At 45.6% G+C, this 17,573-nt stretch overlaps 1 protein-coding gene across 2 annotated transcripts in view; it reads left to right on the top strand.

The window, feature by feature from the left end:
* CHST11 (carbohydrate sulfotransferase 11) overlaps positions 1-13,644 on the top strand; it is a 318,174-nt gene extending 304,530 nt beyond the window's left edge. For both annotated transcript variants that reach the window (XM_017895334.1, XM_017895333.1), the window contains exon 3: positions 8,554-13,644. In XM_017895334.1, coding sequence (XP_017750823.1) covers positions 8,554-9,408 — 855 coding nt within the window. In that variant the 3' untranslated portion in view covers positions 9,409-13,644. The remainder of the gene's footprint in view (positions 1-8,553) is intronic.
* Positions 13,645-17,573: the final 3,929 nt, after the last annotated feature.

Raw genomic sequence — 17,573 nt, forward strand, 5'->3', positions numbered from 1 at the left:
GAAACTGGGGGGAGTCGGGGGGGAATGGTAGGGGGGGAGCCGGGGAGAGATGGCCGCGTGAGGAGGCAGCAAGCAAGGCACATCTACAGGCCAAAGAGAGAAGCCTCAGGGAACACCAGCCCCACCCGGCACCTTAGTCTTTAAGTTCCAGCCTCCAGAACTGTGAAAAAATAAATCTCTGTTGTTTAAGCCACCTGGTCTGTGGTATTTTATTATGGTGGCCCAAACACTTGGGGGGCTTGCTAGAAATGTTGGTTCTCAGGCCTGTCTGACCTACTGAGTCAGAAATTCTGGGAGGAGAACCCAGCAAGCTGCGTTCTAACAAGCCCTCCAGGTAAGAATGTTCATGTAGGCTCGTTTGAGAACCACTGGCATGAAGTATGATTAATACTCAGGGGTCACCAGCCCAGGAGAGAATGACGCATGGTTGGAGTAGGGTCTGGTCGGCTAAATATAAACTTTCTTTTAGTAGGCTCTGCAGCCTCTGGAAGAGTCCCAACGGGTTGCTTAAGTGGGATGGTGTATGTGAAAGTGTTGCTTACATACTGAAGTTTTCTGTTGACCTTAGGTGGAAGTGAATCGTGGCATTATTCAGTCAGCTGAAGAAAGCAACCCTCTAAATACCCCAACACAGGCAAACTGAATCCAAGAATCTCCCTCCTGCACTGAATTTTCTGAGTCCCTTGAAATCCTGTGCATGTTCCTCTCCAAACAACTGGAATGTTTCTCTTTTCTGATAACTAGAGCAAGAAGATTTTATCATATTTCCCCTTTTGTCCTTGCTGCTAGGAGCCCACAACCAGTTGACATTCTAAATCCCAGCCCTCATAGAATTTTTTTTTCTATTTTTATTTCATACTGCACGTATGTCCTTTGTTATGGTCTCTTCAAAACCTTTTGAGAAAGCAAACAAGAAGAGGGGAGAGAAAGGGAGTGTAGGAAGAAAGACATAGATCTCACAGTTCAGATAATTGTCAGATCAACAAGTCCTTTCTTTGTAAAACTGATCAAACTTGGTTGGAAAAATTGGGCGTTCTCTTTTACTGATGAGGGAACAGGTTTTTCTTCATTAATGAGTTAGTCTTCTTCACTCTCTTGTCTTCCTGATGTCCCCAGAGCTGTTGGTCCCATGGTAGTTCCGGAACTGTGCTCGGGCAAGATGTTAGTTGCTGAGGGATTATGACAGTTACAAAAGCTCGTCTGAGCCCTGTTGGAGACAGGAGGAGCATGGCAGTGACATGACCAGGTCTGCATTTTTTAACGTTAGAAATCGCTGTTTTCCTGATCACAGTCTCTAACAAGCCGTTGATCCTCTGAATAAATGTGGACATTTCTGGAACACCCCAGGCTGTCACCAGAAATCTCTCCTGCCCCATTTTGACATGATGGTAAAGAATTCCTCTCTTCCCTCTGGCCTGTCCAGGGCTGTTCTTAATCCAGGTTTCATAAACCAAGGTTCAAGAAGTCCACAGATAGAACCCCCAGGGGTCTAGAGTTCCATAGAAGAACTTTATTTTTTATTTTGGTGATAATCTTTTGAAAAATGATTATCCATTTCTGGATCATCAGGTCTGCCCCAGATCACCGAGTTCTGCCATGTGAAGTCGTGGTATCTGTGTTCATTCATGTTCTTGAGGGTTCCATGTAGCTTCATTATTGTCTTGGGCTAATTGGAAACGAGCAGAAAAGGAAAATATATATATGATGAGCTTTTACCAAGTAAAGGTCAAATGAGATTCCAGCATGCTGAGTTTCCTAATAACTAGGAAGGAGGAAGTGGTAAGGAAACCGAGTCCTCATGCAGCACAGGAGAAGAAGGAAGCTCTACTGCAAACACCCTGACACACAGCTGTCAGCGAGCATCTGCGTGGTTTCAGGCAGGGCTTTAGTTCCAGTAAAACAACATCATCCCTCATGTTAATGTTGTACATTTGAATGTTTATGTTTATTTTGGACTTGTAGTTGTGCATCTGGTTTTATATTTCTGCTCTTTTTTTTTTTTTTGAGACGGAGTTTCGCTCTGTCACCCAGGCTGGAGTGTAATGGTGCAATCTCAGCTCACTGCAACCTCTGCCTCCCGGGTTCAAGTGATTTTCCCCTGCCTCAGCCTCTCCAGTAGCTGGGAGTACAGGTGTCCGCCACCACCCCCAGCTAATTTTTGTATTTTTAGAAGAGACAGGGTTTCGCCATGTTGGCCAGGCTGGTCTCGAACTCCTGACCTCAGTTGATCCACTCGCCTCGGCCTCCCTAAATGTTGGGATTACAGGTGTGAGCCATCGTGCCTGGCTTGTGCACATTTTAGTACCATTTTATTTTTAATAACTTAAATCAATACTAGTCTGAAAATATTTTTATTTTTTGAGACAAGCGGCTTACTCTGTCACCTGAAATTATTTTAAAATTCAAAAATTATAAAAACTAATTAAAATGTATTTTAAAAAACATTAATACTAGAGGCCCAGGTGAATTTCCATCTTGGATTTGAGAAGCATTCTCCTGACCCCTACCCCAGAGACTTCCTGAGGGGAAACTGTGTGCCTCGTCATGGCAGGTACACCCTTTGCCCCTTAAACTGCTGTGGAGAAGAAGGAAATGGAGGGGAAAGAAACCTCAAATACCAGGTTTTAAAGCCCCACTAAATTATTTTCCACCTCTGCAACTGAATGTAAAATGATATGCTGGTGCCATTTCCATTTTTCCTGCCTTTGTGGTCCTGAATGCAGTATTAACCGGCATGTTACCTCCCTGGGGATTCAGGTGGCCAGAAAATTGTCTCCAACTGAAAAGAGCTTGGGAAGGGGCGAGGGGGAGATCCCCTTATTTCTCTGTTCATCTTAGTAACTTATTGCCTTCAAAATTGTCCTTAGTGATGCAAATGGCAAAATTGATGGACCCCGTTTCCTTCCTAGTCCTTTCATTTCCTTTAGCACAGGTTTTGTTTTGTTTAATGGCATTGTTCAACAGCCCAAGAGGCCCATGAATGCTTCTCTTAGGGTGATGAATACATCAGCTAAGAAGTCGTGAATTGCAAAGATCAGACTTTTCCTATTCAAAATAAATATTAATTGAATCAATGACCTAGAGCTGACCTGCAGCAAAATTACAGAGCTGGTGAAATTTGTCTTTGAGATTTCTAGCCAGGAGTTCTTTTTCAGATTTCTCTTTTCTTCTTTGATAAAAGGATGCCTACCTATTAACCACCTATTTTGTGCCATACCTTGTCCAAATCCTGTACTAGAGTTGATCTTATTTACTGAATGCTGAAAGGTACCTTATTTGCTGTAGTCACCACCCCTGCGGGGTAGGTGGTACGATCCCCATTTTGCAAATAAAGGAACTGAGACTCAGAAGGTTAAGGCTCTTGCCCAAGATCAAGCCCAGGTCTTCTTATTTCAAATCTTACCCTCACTCTGCAAGTGCCCTAATACATTGTCCTTATTCTTCTATGTAAAATAGTCTCTTATATGATGTGATCTTCTCTTTAAACTTATAATTTAGTACCAACTTGCTCAAAGTTATCACTTGAATGATTGACCACCTCTGTTAGGTTCCTGAGGCCATCGTAACAAATTACCACAAACTGAGTGGCTTAAAACTAAAGAAATGTATTCTCTCACAGTCCTGGAAGCCAGAAGTCTGAAATCAAGCTGTTGGCAGGGCATGCTCTCTGAAGGCTCCGGAGGAATGGATCCTTCCTTGCCTCTTCCCAGCTTCTGGTGGCGGCCGGCAGTCTTTGGCATTTCTTGGCTTGGAGACACATCATTCTCGTGGATGTGTCAATGCCACATGGAGACAAATGCCACGTGGAGACACGTGGCATTCTCCCTGCGTGTCTCTGTATCTCTACTTTCTCTTCTTATAGGGACACTACCCATTGGATTATACCCTAATCCAGTATAATCTCATCTTAACTAATTGCATCTGCAAAAACCCTATTTGTATATCAAATCACTTTCCGAGGTTCTGGGTGGACATGAATTTGGGAGGCACATTATTTGTCCCAGTACAGCTCTATGAAAGAACTTTATGATATCGATGAACAATTGGGAAGTTTATTTATTTATTTATGTATTTATTTTTGAGACAGAGTCTCACTCTGTTGCCCAGGCTGGAGTGCAGTGCCGCGATCGCAGCTCACTGCAACCTCCGCCTCCTTAACTGAAGGGACCCCCTTTGGTTATGAAACGGTGAGGAGTAGGAATCAGGCAGGAAAAGTAGGTTCAAGCAATTCTCCTGCCTCAGCCTCCCGAGTAGCTGGGATCACAGGCACCCGCCACCATGCCTGGCTAATTTTTGTATTTTTAGTAGAGATGGGGTTTCGCCATGTTGGCCAGGTGGTCTCAAACTCCTGACCTCAAGTGATCTGCCCACTGCGGCCTCCCAAAGTGCTGGGATTACAGGCGTGAGCCACCGCGCCTGGCCCAGAAATTTCTTTAACTACAGAGGGGTTTTCCTGCTTACAGATCAAGTATCCCTACAGATATTATTAAGCCATTCATTCATTCACTCAACAAACACTTATGGAGCATCTCCTGTGGGGCTGGCACTTTTGCAAGCATGGGGGTATACCACTGTGGAAAGACAGAGTTCTTGCTCTGTGGTATCTCTATTTGATAAGGCAGAGACTTCATGCCAGAATGGTGTGATAAGCATAGATCTGAGTCACACACTCTGGCTCGCGTCACAGTTCTGCTTCTCTTAGAAGGACTTACCTTGGGCAGTCATTTTGTCTGTCTCAGCCTGTTTCCTCGTTGACAGAATGCAATGCTGAGACCACCACAGCTTTACAAATGTTGGGAGACTCTCCTCAAGGCAATGAACAAGGAGTGCTCCACAAATCGTTTTCCATATTATCATTCATGTGTTGGTGCATCTGACAGACCCTCAGCTATAAAATGGAGATCCCGATAATCTCCGTTAGGACTGATTACATTGAAGAAGTTACTCAGTGTGAAGCATGAAGAGCATTACCTGGCTCACAATGAGCACTCACCCAGTCAGTGTTAGGCGTCATCATCATCCTGATATATATTGTGCAGGAGAGAAAATCAGGAAATTCTGCAGCTTGCTTTTGATATTTCTTGGCTTATGCCTAGTGTCACTTATACTTGGAGAACTAAAAAATAGCATAACTGGAGATTTGGATTGATGGAGGACTCATGACCACTGGGCATTGAGCCTTTGTGGCAAAATCTCAGCAAGACAAAACAATACAAGAGTCCAGGCACTAAGGAAGAACATTCTGGAAGATTCTCTATGGGACCCAGAGAAGAGTGCATGGCCACCAGTTGGTTACCCTGGAAGAAACTGGGCTCTACCCAACATTAAAGGTGGCCACAACCCCAGCAGTCAACTAATCCAACTGCCTGTTTCTGCAGGCAGGGGAGGGGCAGACTAGAGAGGGAGGAAAGGAGAAATAATACTGATTGTGTATCTACTGTGTTCAAGCCATGGAATACACACCTTATAGTCCTCACACCAGCCTAACAAGGCATGAGAGTGAGGATCTCCATGGCACAGGCAAGGAAACACAGGCCAAGAAAGGTCCAGGCCCCATATTTGGGTCATAATAACATGGAAACTGGATCCGTGGTTCAGTAACCCAGGGCTCTTTGCACAAATAGATTATTGCTCTGCTCTTTATAGTTGGGATAAATTTGTTGAGTGGTGGCATTTGGTCTGTGAATAACCAGAGGTCAGTAATTTGCCAGTTATTTCCAATTTGGGAACCTCCAGGCTAACCCGGTTTTACCAAGTGGAAACTGAAAATATATATGGTGCCCTTGCTTCTCTGGAATCTGGCTGAGGGTCACAGCATCATATCCTGACTGGGACCCTTAGCTCTCCTGTTTTTCAGCTCTCCTGTTTCAGTTATTTATTGCTGGGCAACAAATCACCCCAAAACTTAGTGGCTTAACACAGCACTGATATGTCATCTGCCACAGCTCTGTGGGTAGGTAATTGAGCAGGTCTGCTGGTCTCTCCTGGGATCATTCACACCACTTTGGTCAATGGGTGGCTGGCAGTTGGTGCTGGTCTGCAGTGCCCCAGTCTTCATCCTCCAGGAGGCTGGACAGGTCTTTCCATAGCATGACTGTCTCTGGGCAGCGTTCCAACAGCATGAAGACTAGGAACTGCAGGCCTTCCTAATAGGCTTCAGAACATGTTCATCATTGCTTCTACCACATTGTACTCATCAGAGCAAGTCACAGCCAGCCCCCATTCAAAGAGCTGGAGAAATAGAGTCTCTACTTCTTGATGGGAGGAGTCTCGATGTCAGATTTCAAAGGGGAATGCACATCAGGGGATACTAACAACTCTTCCCAGATTTCCAGCAGTTATTTGTGAGGTTAAAGCAGTGAAAGAAGCACCATACTCTTCACACAGAGACCTTGCAAAGCGTTAATACTCTGTCTTGGTTTGCTTCCTCCCTTGAGTATAAAAATTTTTAGTGGCGATGGCATGTTGTAGTTCAGCGTATTGCTGGGAAGATTAAACATAATGTATTTAAATCACCTGTGAAGGTGCCTCCTACAGAGTAACTCCTTAGTCACACTGTCTGCTGTTGTCATGGTGACCATCACCATCCTTTGTCCTGGGACCATGAGAGGAGATGGACATGGAACTTAACACAGGGTGCAATGGCTTCTCCCTGGTGGCTACCATGATGCCCCTCAGGTCCCCAGCAAACTCATCAGTGGCCCTAATTTAGGCCCATCCCAATGGCCCTGTGTACCTTTTAATATAAATTGTGCAGACTGAGGTTCAAAGTTGGAGGAGCAGGGACAGATAATTGGGTTGCACTCAAGTCCTAGGCTCTACTGACTTGGCTGTCCAGGTGATTGGAGGATTTCATGAATATGGCTGAATTCTCAGGGCTCAAAGTCACCCACAGTCTGGCCTGGAGGAGCAGTGACTCTGGGGCTATGAGTTCCTGTGAAGCAAGTGTCCACAGGAGTTGAGAAAACCAAGAATGAAGTAGACAGGAGGGTTGTGCTATGAAGCACACTCAGTGTTGTGGGTGTTCAGTAGAGGGAATGATTCTTCCACTTGTATGGCAGGGAGTGTGTGGGGCCATGAAGAATTGTCAAGTTTGGGCAGGCACAGTGGCTCACCCCTGCAGTCCCAGTGCTTTGGGAGACTGAGGCTGGCCGATCACCTGAGGTCAGGAGTTCAAGACCAGCCTGGCCAACATAGTGAAACCCCATCTCCACTAAAAATATAAAAATTAGCAGGGCATGGTGGTGCATGCCTGTAATCCCAGCTACTCGGGAGGCTGAGGCAGGAGAATTGCTTGAACTCTGGAGGCGGAGTTGCAATGAACTAAGATCACGCCACTGCATTCCAACCTGGGCAACAGAGTGAGACTCTGGAAAAAAAAAAAGAGAGAGAGAAAAGAAAAGAAAAGAATTGTCAGCTTTGCACCAGCAGAGATTGAGAAGGGAGAATCCCAGATGTTGCCCAGCCTAAGGAATGCTTGTGGCAAAAAGGAAGGAGTGAATCATTGGTTTCTCGGGAGCCTCCTTTGGTTATGAAGGGGTGAGGAGTAGGAATCAGGCTGGAAGAGCTGGTTGGCACTGGGCTATGGAGAACCCCAAAAGACCAGTGTATGAATGGGGGCTTGGTTCCTGAGGCAAGGAGGCCACCAGGCTACCACCTCATCTGTGGCTCCAGAGCAACTATTCCACAGTCCTGTGCCTCCAGTTTCTCTATCACTTTAATCACAATTAATATTATTCCATTTATATAAAAGAAGGACCACACTGAACTTTCATGAGTGGTGGTGGAGGTAAGGCAGGAAGCCGACAATAGGGTGCCACCACTCCGTGAAGGTCTCTTGAGTCTCTGGGTGCTGGAGACGCAGGCGGTGGCAGAGCAGGGCAAAGTGTCCTCCTGTTTCCTGTTCTAGGTGGACTGTGAGCTCTGGTTTGGACTGGGAATGAATGGCCTTTGGGGAGAAACTGTTGCTCTTTGAATTCAGAGGAACACACATATCTTCCCAAGCATTTCCCTTTGCCCTCCATTGAGGCTGACGGCTCTCTACCCTGGCACCTCCTAGACTTTGAGTGATTAAGGTTATGTCTTATATCTCTTAGCAGTGCTGAGCAGAGTGCTTTATACATCATGAGGTCTGGATCAGTGTGTTGTGTGTGTGTGTGTGTGTTTACAGACAGGGTCTTGCTCTGTCACCCAAGCTAGAGCACAGTGGCACAGTCATACCTCAATGTAACCTTAAACACTGGGACTTAAGTGAGATTCTCCTGCTTCAGCCTCCCAAGTAGCTGGGATGTCAGGTGTACGCCACCATGCCTACCTAATTTTTTAATGTTTTTAGAGATGGGGGTCTCACTATGTTGCCCAGGCTGGTCTTGAACTTGTGGCCTCAAGCAATCCTCCTGCCTCAGCTTCCCAGAGTGCTGGGATTAAAGGCATGAGCCACTGCACCCAGCTTAGATACGTGTTTGAATGGGTGGATTTATGATCTACTTGTAGCCAAGTGGAAATGTTTCAGGCAAGTACTGAGCTCTTATTCCTCTTGTGTCCCCTCTGCAGCTGGAGCTTTCAAACACTGCCGTCCTGCACCAGATGCGGCGGGACCAGGTGACAGACACGTGCCGAGCCAACAGCGCCACAAGCCGTAAGCGGAGGGTGCTGACCCCCAACGATCTGAAGCACTTGGTGGTGGATGAGGACCACGAGCTCATCTACTGCTACGTGCCCAAGGTGGCCTGCACCAACTGGAAGCGGCTCATGATGGTCCTGAGCGGGCGGGGGAAGTACAGCGACCCCATGGAGATCCCGGCCAACGAGGCACATGTCTCCGCCAACCTGAAGACCCTGAACCAGTACAGCATCCCAGAAATCAATCACCGCTTGAAAAGCTACATGAAGTTCCTGTTTGTCCGGGAGCCCTTCGAGAGGCTGGTGTCCGCCTACCGCAACAAGTTCACCCAGAAGTACAACATCTCCTTCCACAAGCGGTACGGCACCAAGATCATCAAACGCCAGCGGAAGAACGCCACCCAGGAGGCCCTGCGCAAAGGGGACGATGTCAAATTCGAGGAATTTGTGGCCTATCTCATCGACCCACACACCCAGCGGGAGGAGCCTTTCAACGAACACTGGCAAACTGTCTACTCACTCTGCCACCCCTGCCACATCCACTATGACCTCGTGGGCAAGTACGAGACACTGGAAGAGGATTCTAATTACGTCCTGCAGCTGGCAGGAGTGGGCAGCTACCTGAAGTTCCCCACTTATGCAAAGTCTACGAGAACTACTGATGAAATGACCACAGAATTCTTCCAGAACATCAGCTTAGAGCACCAAACGCAGCTGTACGAAGTCTACAAACTCGATTTTTTAATGTTCAATTACTCAGTGCCAAGCTACCTGAAATTGGAATAAAGGGGGTGGGGAGAGGGAGAGAATCATGCTTTTAATTTAAGATTTTATTTGTCAAAAGAATTATATGGATATTGGGTTATTTTGTAAATTAATATTTCTTTGGGGATGATGCTGCGAGCAGCATAGTGAGAATTATTTAAAATCCTTCATAGGGAAGGACAGCTGTCTTTGCAGGGGAAATAGGATGGGTCGTCCTTGTCTGTAGAAGTGAATACTGCAACACTGTCTCAAAGGTTTCCTTGTGTTCTGGTGAATTCCATGAATTGTGCATTCCATAAATTCTAATTAATATTATTTATAGTTATTTAAACATGGTCTCATTATTTCTTTTTGTGGCAGCAAAATTCTGACGTCTTTCCAGAAGAAATCTATGTTTCCTGCTTTGCTTGCTACAGCTCATTTGGGGGCATGAATGTTCTCCTTACTAACCTTTCATGGAGTCATATGATAACAGCCATTGTCATGTGTACGGATGCTACCATTCTTGAATTTCTGCTAGAAATAAGTAGGTTGCTATTGCACTTAGAGGCATCTTTGCAAGGGACTCATTCCAAACCAATTCTAATCGACCTGAAAGTCCCTTGCACTAAAGAAATGTTATTTTTTTTTAACCCAAGGAGAAAGTTGATTGTAGCAATTTTTCACCAGAAATAGCAATCTGATAGAATAGGCTTTTTTAACAGGAATTTTAAACTGGCAGTGCCAGTCATGGTGAAGGTGAAGTGGCTGTTGCTTTATATTCGACAAGTATTTATTGAGCATCTACTATATATTAGGCCCTGAAGATAGAGTGTTGAACAAACCCAATAGTCTTGGCCCTCAAAAAGCTTTACGTGACACAGAGCATCTAGCTCGACAATTAGCAAACCCCTGATGTTCATGGACTTGACATGAGGTTTGGACTATTCATGAGCAACACCAGAGGGTCCATGACCCCTACACATTTGCATTTTTCTATGGCCCAAATTTGAAAACCTCACATTCGGAGCAGGCCACTTTATCTTTGTGAGTGATCCCAAGCTCATTGCCCAACAGAAAAGATGCTAAAAAAATGTTTCCTATCATGTGCCTGCTCCAATTGATGGGTAATGTCTGCCTTTAAGCGCCAGAATGGATTCTCCAGGCACAGTGTGGAAGAGTGCAGTGGTTGATTAGCAATGTCTGCCTTGGGCGAGGAAAGGGGAACACTCCTCAAGTGCCTCCTACTGTCATCTCCATCCAGCCTAGCACCACATCCCCGTTTAGAAGTGTTGTCTTCTACTGCTTGCCACGTACACGTGTGAAATGCCAAGGTGAGACTCATACACTTGGGGATTTGCAATGGTTTTTACCCCTCATGAAGGTCAGAGGTGGACCATTTGTACACATAGGCACATGCACACCCTCCCACATCCTCCAGATGCTGAAAGACCATCAGCACCTTGGTAACTGCCATGCATGAGCAGCAAAGACAGCCTTCCATGCTGTTAATCCATGCCCCATTCCCTCTGGACGCCTGGAAACTTCATTTCCTGTTCCTTGCTAATTAACATCTAAACACGTTTCTCATTTCCAGCCATTGCTGATGCTTCTTGGTTGAAGTTTGAGCCACATCCCTCTTACAGCTAGTGAATGAGTTGGTAGCAGATACTGTATATAATAATAATAATAGTTTTAATAATAGGGGAGGGTGGGTTGGGGTGTGGGTAAGTTTTGCCTTTTGTTTTGTTTTTGATGCAGTATATAGTGAAGGGGTGAGGATATTCTAAACAAACAAAAATTGAATAATTTATTCACAGAAACTATTAAGATTGTATTGTAAAGCTCACAGCAAGCTCAGTGGGCAGCAGCTGCAACATCTCACCAGGGAAATTATTTTCTTTAACATGAGTGAGATGTGGGCCGGAGAAGTTAGCTGAAGCTATTTATAAAACATTGTGTACCTTCTTCCGAGCTCTCTCCCCTTTGTGAAGGGCACAGCAACTATACCCTTGATGGATGGAGATTTATGCAATGTGTTTTACCAGGTAGAGTGACAGACCTTGGCTGTCCCTGGAATTGAGGATCTGGACCTTATTTCCATGCAGAGAACACTTTCCTCAGAAATGGGATTTCTGATAATGAAACAGGTTGTCCAACATTTTCTAATACATACTCTACAGAACACAGGTTCCAGGAGGCATCAGGTTGGTGTGATGCAAACTAAGGGTTTTGTGGTCAAATATCCTTAAGAAACAAAGTTAAGTCAGTTTCCTTTCTGCAGGACTTTTCAGAGCCTTGAATGTGTGCTGTGCATGGTGAATCCCCAAAACTAATCCTTGAGTCTGTAGCATTTCCTGAACTTTCATGACCAGGATACTTTATTTTGCAGATCACCCCACAGAGCTAGGGTTCCACCAAGTATACTTTGCTTAAGTTGAGTTAGCATATCTGAGGTCTTTGAGGATAAAAACTGCCACTCCAACACCCTTCCATTAAAAAAAAATACAAAATAGCACCACAGTCTCCATCTGGTTTATAGCAAGAGGTACTTTATTAAATGAATTAAGCTTTTACTTAAGTGCAATGGTTCTAATCCTGGATACTGCCATGGACTACGATTCCATCCCTCCCAGAGGGAGTGGAGGAAGTCTTGGGTGGTGTGGACAGAAGGAAGAGAGGAGAGGGCGAGTAGGGTATAGGGCCCAGGGTGGCTCCCTACTCCTCAAGCTCAAAAGGGTGCTCAGTGGGAACAGATGATCTCTTGATGAGTGCTTCTTCAGTTTCATAGTTTGGAATCGTTCCCTGTGCTTTTTGGGGGATTTTCAATGGAAATTCATGTTGCTTTGCATTTCTGTGTCCGTCTTTGATCAGTTGTGCAAGCCAGCTCACTGTCATGTGAAGATGGCCTTCTTTCATCCGGCTTCTCTCTCTTAAGTGAGAAAGATTGTCCTTCAGGGGACATGCATCAATAGGTTTCTGGAATGAGGGACTCTTTCTTCCCGTGTTTTGCTTTGTGTTCACATTTTCTTTTCTAATGGCATTGAAACTTAAAAAAAAAAAAATGGATTCAACTGTTTTTTGCAGAATGTAGAAATTCTGTGTCCTTGGTTAAAGAAATCCACTGGTGAAGTGTGCCTGGAAAATGAAAGTTTGTGTTTTTTAAAGAGGAATATTTGAAACTACTTTCTATGCATGCTTAGCTGGAGAAAAGTACAGGCAGGTGTCCAATCTCCCAGCCACTTCTCAAAGGTGCTGCTGTGTTTTAAAGACCAGGTACAGCCAGGGCAGAATTTGCAAGGACATTCCTGCTTACTTTATCCCTTTGGTTAGAAAGCTCTAGATGATTCCCGCAGCTCCTCCAGACCCCGCCTCCCTGCCCTCCCCAGCTGGTCTGGGAAGAAGGTGGTCTGCTGACCTGTAGTGTCTCAGAGGGGACGTTCCTCCTCCTCTCTGTGCACCAGGTGAGCTACACCCTCCTGCCTATTCAGGATGTGGATGCCACAGGAGAACAGCGGGCAGTGGAAACTTCAGTTGCACCGGTTCACCTGGTGGCAAAAGCTTGAAGCACAGGGGTCTAATCCTGGCTACTAGAAAGCTCCAGAGCAAAGTGTGCAGGTCCCACAAATGCTTGGCTGGTGGGGTCTAGATCAGCGCTGAGATAGAGTTGGCAGAAGAAGCAGAGAGACTCTGCTTGCTTTCCTAGCCAGTCCTCCCCTACACACACACACACACATACACACACACACACACACACACACACGCTCGCAGCTGCCCCATTCTGTGCAATCCCAGTGACCAAATCCCTTCTTTGCCCACTGCTATGTCAGCAGGACTGACCACATCACTCCCCCAAGTTCCCACCACCAGCATTTCCTCCAACCTTTTTCCATCACAACCAGTTAGAACCCTACAGGCAACAAGCAAGGCCTTCTAGAATCCACTTGACCCTTGGCTGATAACAAGCAAATTTCAGTCTGCTATACTTTGTTAGGTCCAGAAGGAGCTGCCCATACTACTTTCTTATGAGCATGCTCAGTATGGCATATGGACATGTAATTTCACATCTTTGTGGAGTGTGATTTTCTTTTTTTACATATTTGTATGCAGTAGAGGGCCTGTTGTAGAAAACGCTCCCTGTATCTTGCTGTACTGTTAAAGAAAGCTGAATTCCACATTGCCAACAAAAGCGTGAAAATGTTCATGAACCTTCCTCCAGGAAAAGCCATTCAAGCCTGATTATTTTTCTAAGTAACTTCAATTAAATTGAAGAAAAAAAGAAGCTGCTTTCTGTGTATGGTTTGTTCATGGCTCGTTAACAAAAGACTGTAGGGGTGGGCCGTGGACCTTAGCATGCAGGGGGCCCTGCTCATGTGTATCAAAGGATGAACATGCGGGCTCCGTTGGCAGACTCAGCCCTGGTAAAAACCGTCATAGATCCGAATTCTTTCTGTTTACCGGGTGAACGGAAGCTTTTCTTCATTCCATTTTTTCTATCAGCTCTTTGTAGAGTAACGCATTAGAAGGTCCACTGTGATCACACAGTTCCACCACTCTTGTGAAGAGGCCATGAAGGCTGTCAGTAAATGGCTTTGGTGGCACAGCCAGTATTGAAGCCCAGGCTGATGCGCCTTCAGAACCCCATGTTTTTAGCACTGAACGACATGCCTCTCTAAATGGCCATCCATGGTGCCACTGCTAGGAAGTTGCAAGCCAGGAGGTTGCAAGCCTGCACTTCAAGTCCCAGTTTTTCAATCCACATCCAATCCTGTTCTGATTCCCCACAGAGCTTCTTTCGGCTCTATGGATGAGCATCTTTTAGCTTCCTTTTTTTTTTTTTTTTTTAAAAAAAAAAAAAAAAAAAGCAGAGTCTTGCTCTGTCGCCAGGAGGGAGTGCAGTGGCGAGATCTCAGCTCACTGCAATCTCCACCTCCTGGGTTCAAGCGATTCTCCTCCTTCAGCCCCAGAGTAGCTGGGACTACAGGCGCACGCCACCATGCCCAGCTAAGTTTTGTATTTTTAGTAGAGATGGGGTTTCACCAAATTGGCCAGGATGGTCTCAATCTCTTGACCTCGTGATCCACCCGCCCCGGCCTCCCAAAGTGCTGGGATTACAAGCATGAGCCACTGTGCCCAGCCGTATCTTTTAGCTTTATTGGTAAAAATGATTTCTGTATATTTTTCCAAAGAAGAAATTATACTCGATGTTGTTTCTGTATTTCATTGTATTCTAATTTAATTTTAAGAGACAAGGTCTCACTGTCACCCAGGCTGGAGTGCAGTGACACGATCATAACTCACTGCAGCCTTGACCTGGGTGCAAGTGATCTCCCGCCATAGCCTCCAAAATACCCAAGGATTATAGGCATGTGCTAACATGCCTGGCTAACCGATTTCTTTAAACATAACATCTAAACATTTTTAACATTAAAATGTTGGGTGAGAAAATAGATCCCGTTTTCAACCATGCTAGATATGGTTTCTAATCACCAGCTGGCTTTCCCCACTGGTAGCTAGTGCCCACCCATGGGCATGATACCCAAAAAGACCAGGAACCACTGGCTAAGAATACATTTGGCCAAGAATACATTGCTGGTGTCATCACTGTCCTTGCTATGGTCCCATCTGGTTGGGAAATGCTCAGACCACAGAGCTTAGACATCTTAGATTCATAGAAAACATATATCCTTTTTCATCAGTGAATGGATGTAACTTTGCCATAGCCTGTCTCTGTCTCATTTGGAACATTGTAAATGTCAGTGGGAAGCAAAGCTAGACGAGGTCATCTCTAGCCTGTTTGCTCCCCTTGGAGTGAAACTGACATGCTTTCTTGCCAGCTAATCAGGAGGTGTTTCTGATGGTGCCCCAGGTGCCCTCTGTCTGACCTGCAGAAGCTGCAGAACCCGAGGAGCCTGTGGCCCAAAACACTGCCCAGGCCAGGTCAGGGTAAGGTTATTATTGTTCCCCCAAGTGGACAAAAATAGGATAAGGCAGAATCATTAGTGTAAGATGTAAAGTACTCTTTCTCGGGAAGAACTCCCTTTTCTCAAGTTATGTCTTTCCTACATTTTTGGATTAAAATACCTTTTCTTTTTTTGTTTTGTTTTGTTTGTTTGGTTGGTTGGTTTTTGAAACGGAGTCTCGCTCTGTGGCCAGACTGGAGTGCAGTGGCGTGATCTTGGCTCACTGCAACCTCCACCTCCCAGGTTCAAGCGGTCCTCCTCCCTCAGCCTCCCAAGTAGCTGGAACTACAGGCACCCACCACCATGCCCAGCTAATTTTTGTATTTTTAGTAGAGACAGGGTTTCACCATGTTGGCCAGGATGGTCTCGATCTCTTGACCTTGTGATCCGCCTGCCTCGGCCTCCCAAAGTGCTGGGATTACAAGCGTGAGCCACCGCACCCAGCCTCTTTTATGATAATAGATGTTAATTGATACTAGGACATAAAATATTGGTAACTTAGGGTCAGCCCCCAATGTCATTTTAAACATTTTCTGAAAAAGTCATGATATCCAAAAAGACCAGGAACCATTGGTCAAGAATACATCTGAGGCATGAAGCGATGGGAGAGAAACCTCAGGGCCTGGTGGACAGAACTCTGTGGAAATCCCTTCTGAAGCACAGTCCTGAGTGCCCCACAGCTGGACCCCACGATGTGGCCAGTGGCTATGGCCTCCAGGTTCTGGGGTGACTTACAAGAAGCTGAACACTGGGCTAGCTACATTCACTGTAGATAGTTCATCAGACATCTTAGGTCTGGGGTGATGAATATGTCTGGTGTAATACGAAAAAGGAACATTCTAGCAAGGCTGAGATGAGAAAAACAACCACCTTTTCCCTATTTCCCAATCTTCACCTAGCACCTGCCTCTTCCCCAAATTGTAAGAACCCACAGGTGGAGAAAACAGTCAGAGGATGTGAGTGAAGGCAGCCTGCTGGTTCCAAATGCGTTGCTGGCTGAGAACCGTTCCCAAACAAACTCCCTTAGTCACTTCCTCTTTGAAATAGGGAAAATAATAATATCTGGATTGTGCCACGATTGAAAAGAACCCTTTCCTGGCTGCAGTTCATCCACGAAGGAGCTGTCTGCAACCTATAGGTAATTACTTCCTAGGCGGGAAGGGGACCTCCATTTCCTCATCTGTGGAACAAAAGAGCTCTATCTGTGGTTTTCAATGCGGTTTTTAAAAATGAGCCTCTTAAAAATTCTTGCATTCTGAACACTCATATGTAGAACAGATGCAGCAGAGATGCTGTGATTGAATGGTTCGAGGCCCAGCTCTGCCTCTTTTTTCCCATAAAGTCTCTGTAAACCTTCATGGGCCCTAAGGTTCTAAGGAAAACAGTTTGAGAAGCGGGTAAGTCATGTGACCTCTGAGCCTTTTCTGCTTTGACTTCTCTAATGATCTACCTGAATCCTCTGTGGCTTCTGCTGCTTTATACCTGAGATTGACTGGTTAGATGGTACCACGCAGGTAAAAACTGCTTTGAGAAGGGAGTTAAAGGGATGAGGGTAGACGGAGATTAAGGTGGAAGAATAGAAATTATAAGAAAAAAAGAAAAAGAAAAACGTAAAAGCTGATGCAGGAAAGAGATAGCTCATAGCTAGATTCCAGATGGTAACCGAAATTTACACTCCTCTTTCCAAACGCTCTGCCATGGAAACACAGGCTCTACCTTTCTACAAAACCCTATTATTTTGAAATACAAGAGACTGGAATGAAAAACTGTCTCTGCATTAATCTGCTTTTTATTTTCCATGTTTTATTGTTTTTTGTTGTTGTTGTTACTGTTGTTTTTTGAGACAGAGTCTCGCTCTGTCGCCCCAGCTGGAGTGCAGGGCGCTATCCCCGCTCACTGCAAGCTCCGCCTCCCGGGTTCACGCCATTCTCCTGCCTCAGCCTCCCGAGTAGCTGGGACTACAGGCGCCCGCCACCTCACCCGGCTAGTTTTGTATTTTAGTAGAGACGGGGTTTCACCGTGTTCGCCAGGATGGTCTCGATCTCCTGACCTCGTGATCCACCCACCTCGGCCTCCCAAAGTGCTGGGATTACAGCCACCACGCCTGGCTCCATGTTTGCTTTTAAAAATAATGGAGCATCTCGTTATGGGAGAAGAGCAAGGGCTTTGGATTTCACGTTGGTTTGGACAAGCCAGCAGCAGCTAGAGAAGGAGATTATTTTGTGGCTGGGACCAGCCTTGGGC

This window comes from Rhinopithecus bieti, unplaced genomic scaffold (genome assembly GCF_001698545.2).
Source record: "Rhinopithecus bieti isolate Rb0 unplaced genomic scaffold, ASM169854v2 scaffold_24306, whole genome shotgun sequence".
NCBI classification, from domain to species: Eukaryota; Metazoa; Chordata; class Mammalia; order Primates; family Cercopithecidae; genus Rhinopithecus; species Rhinopithecus bieti.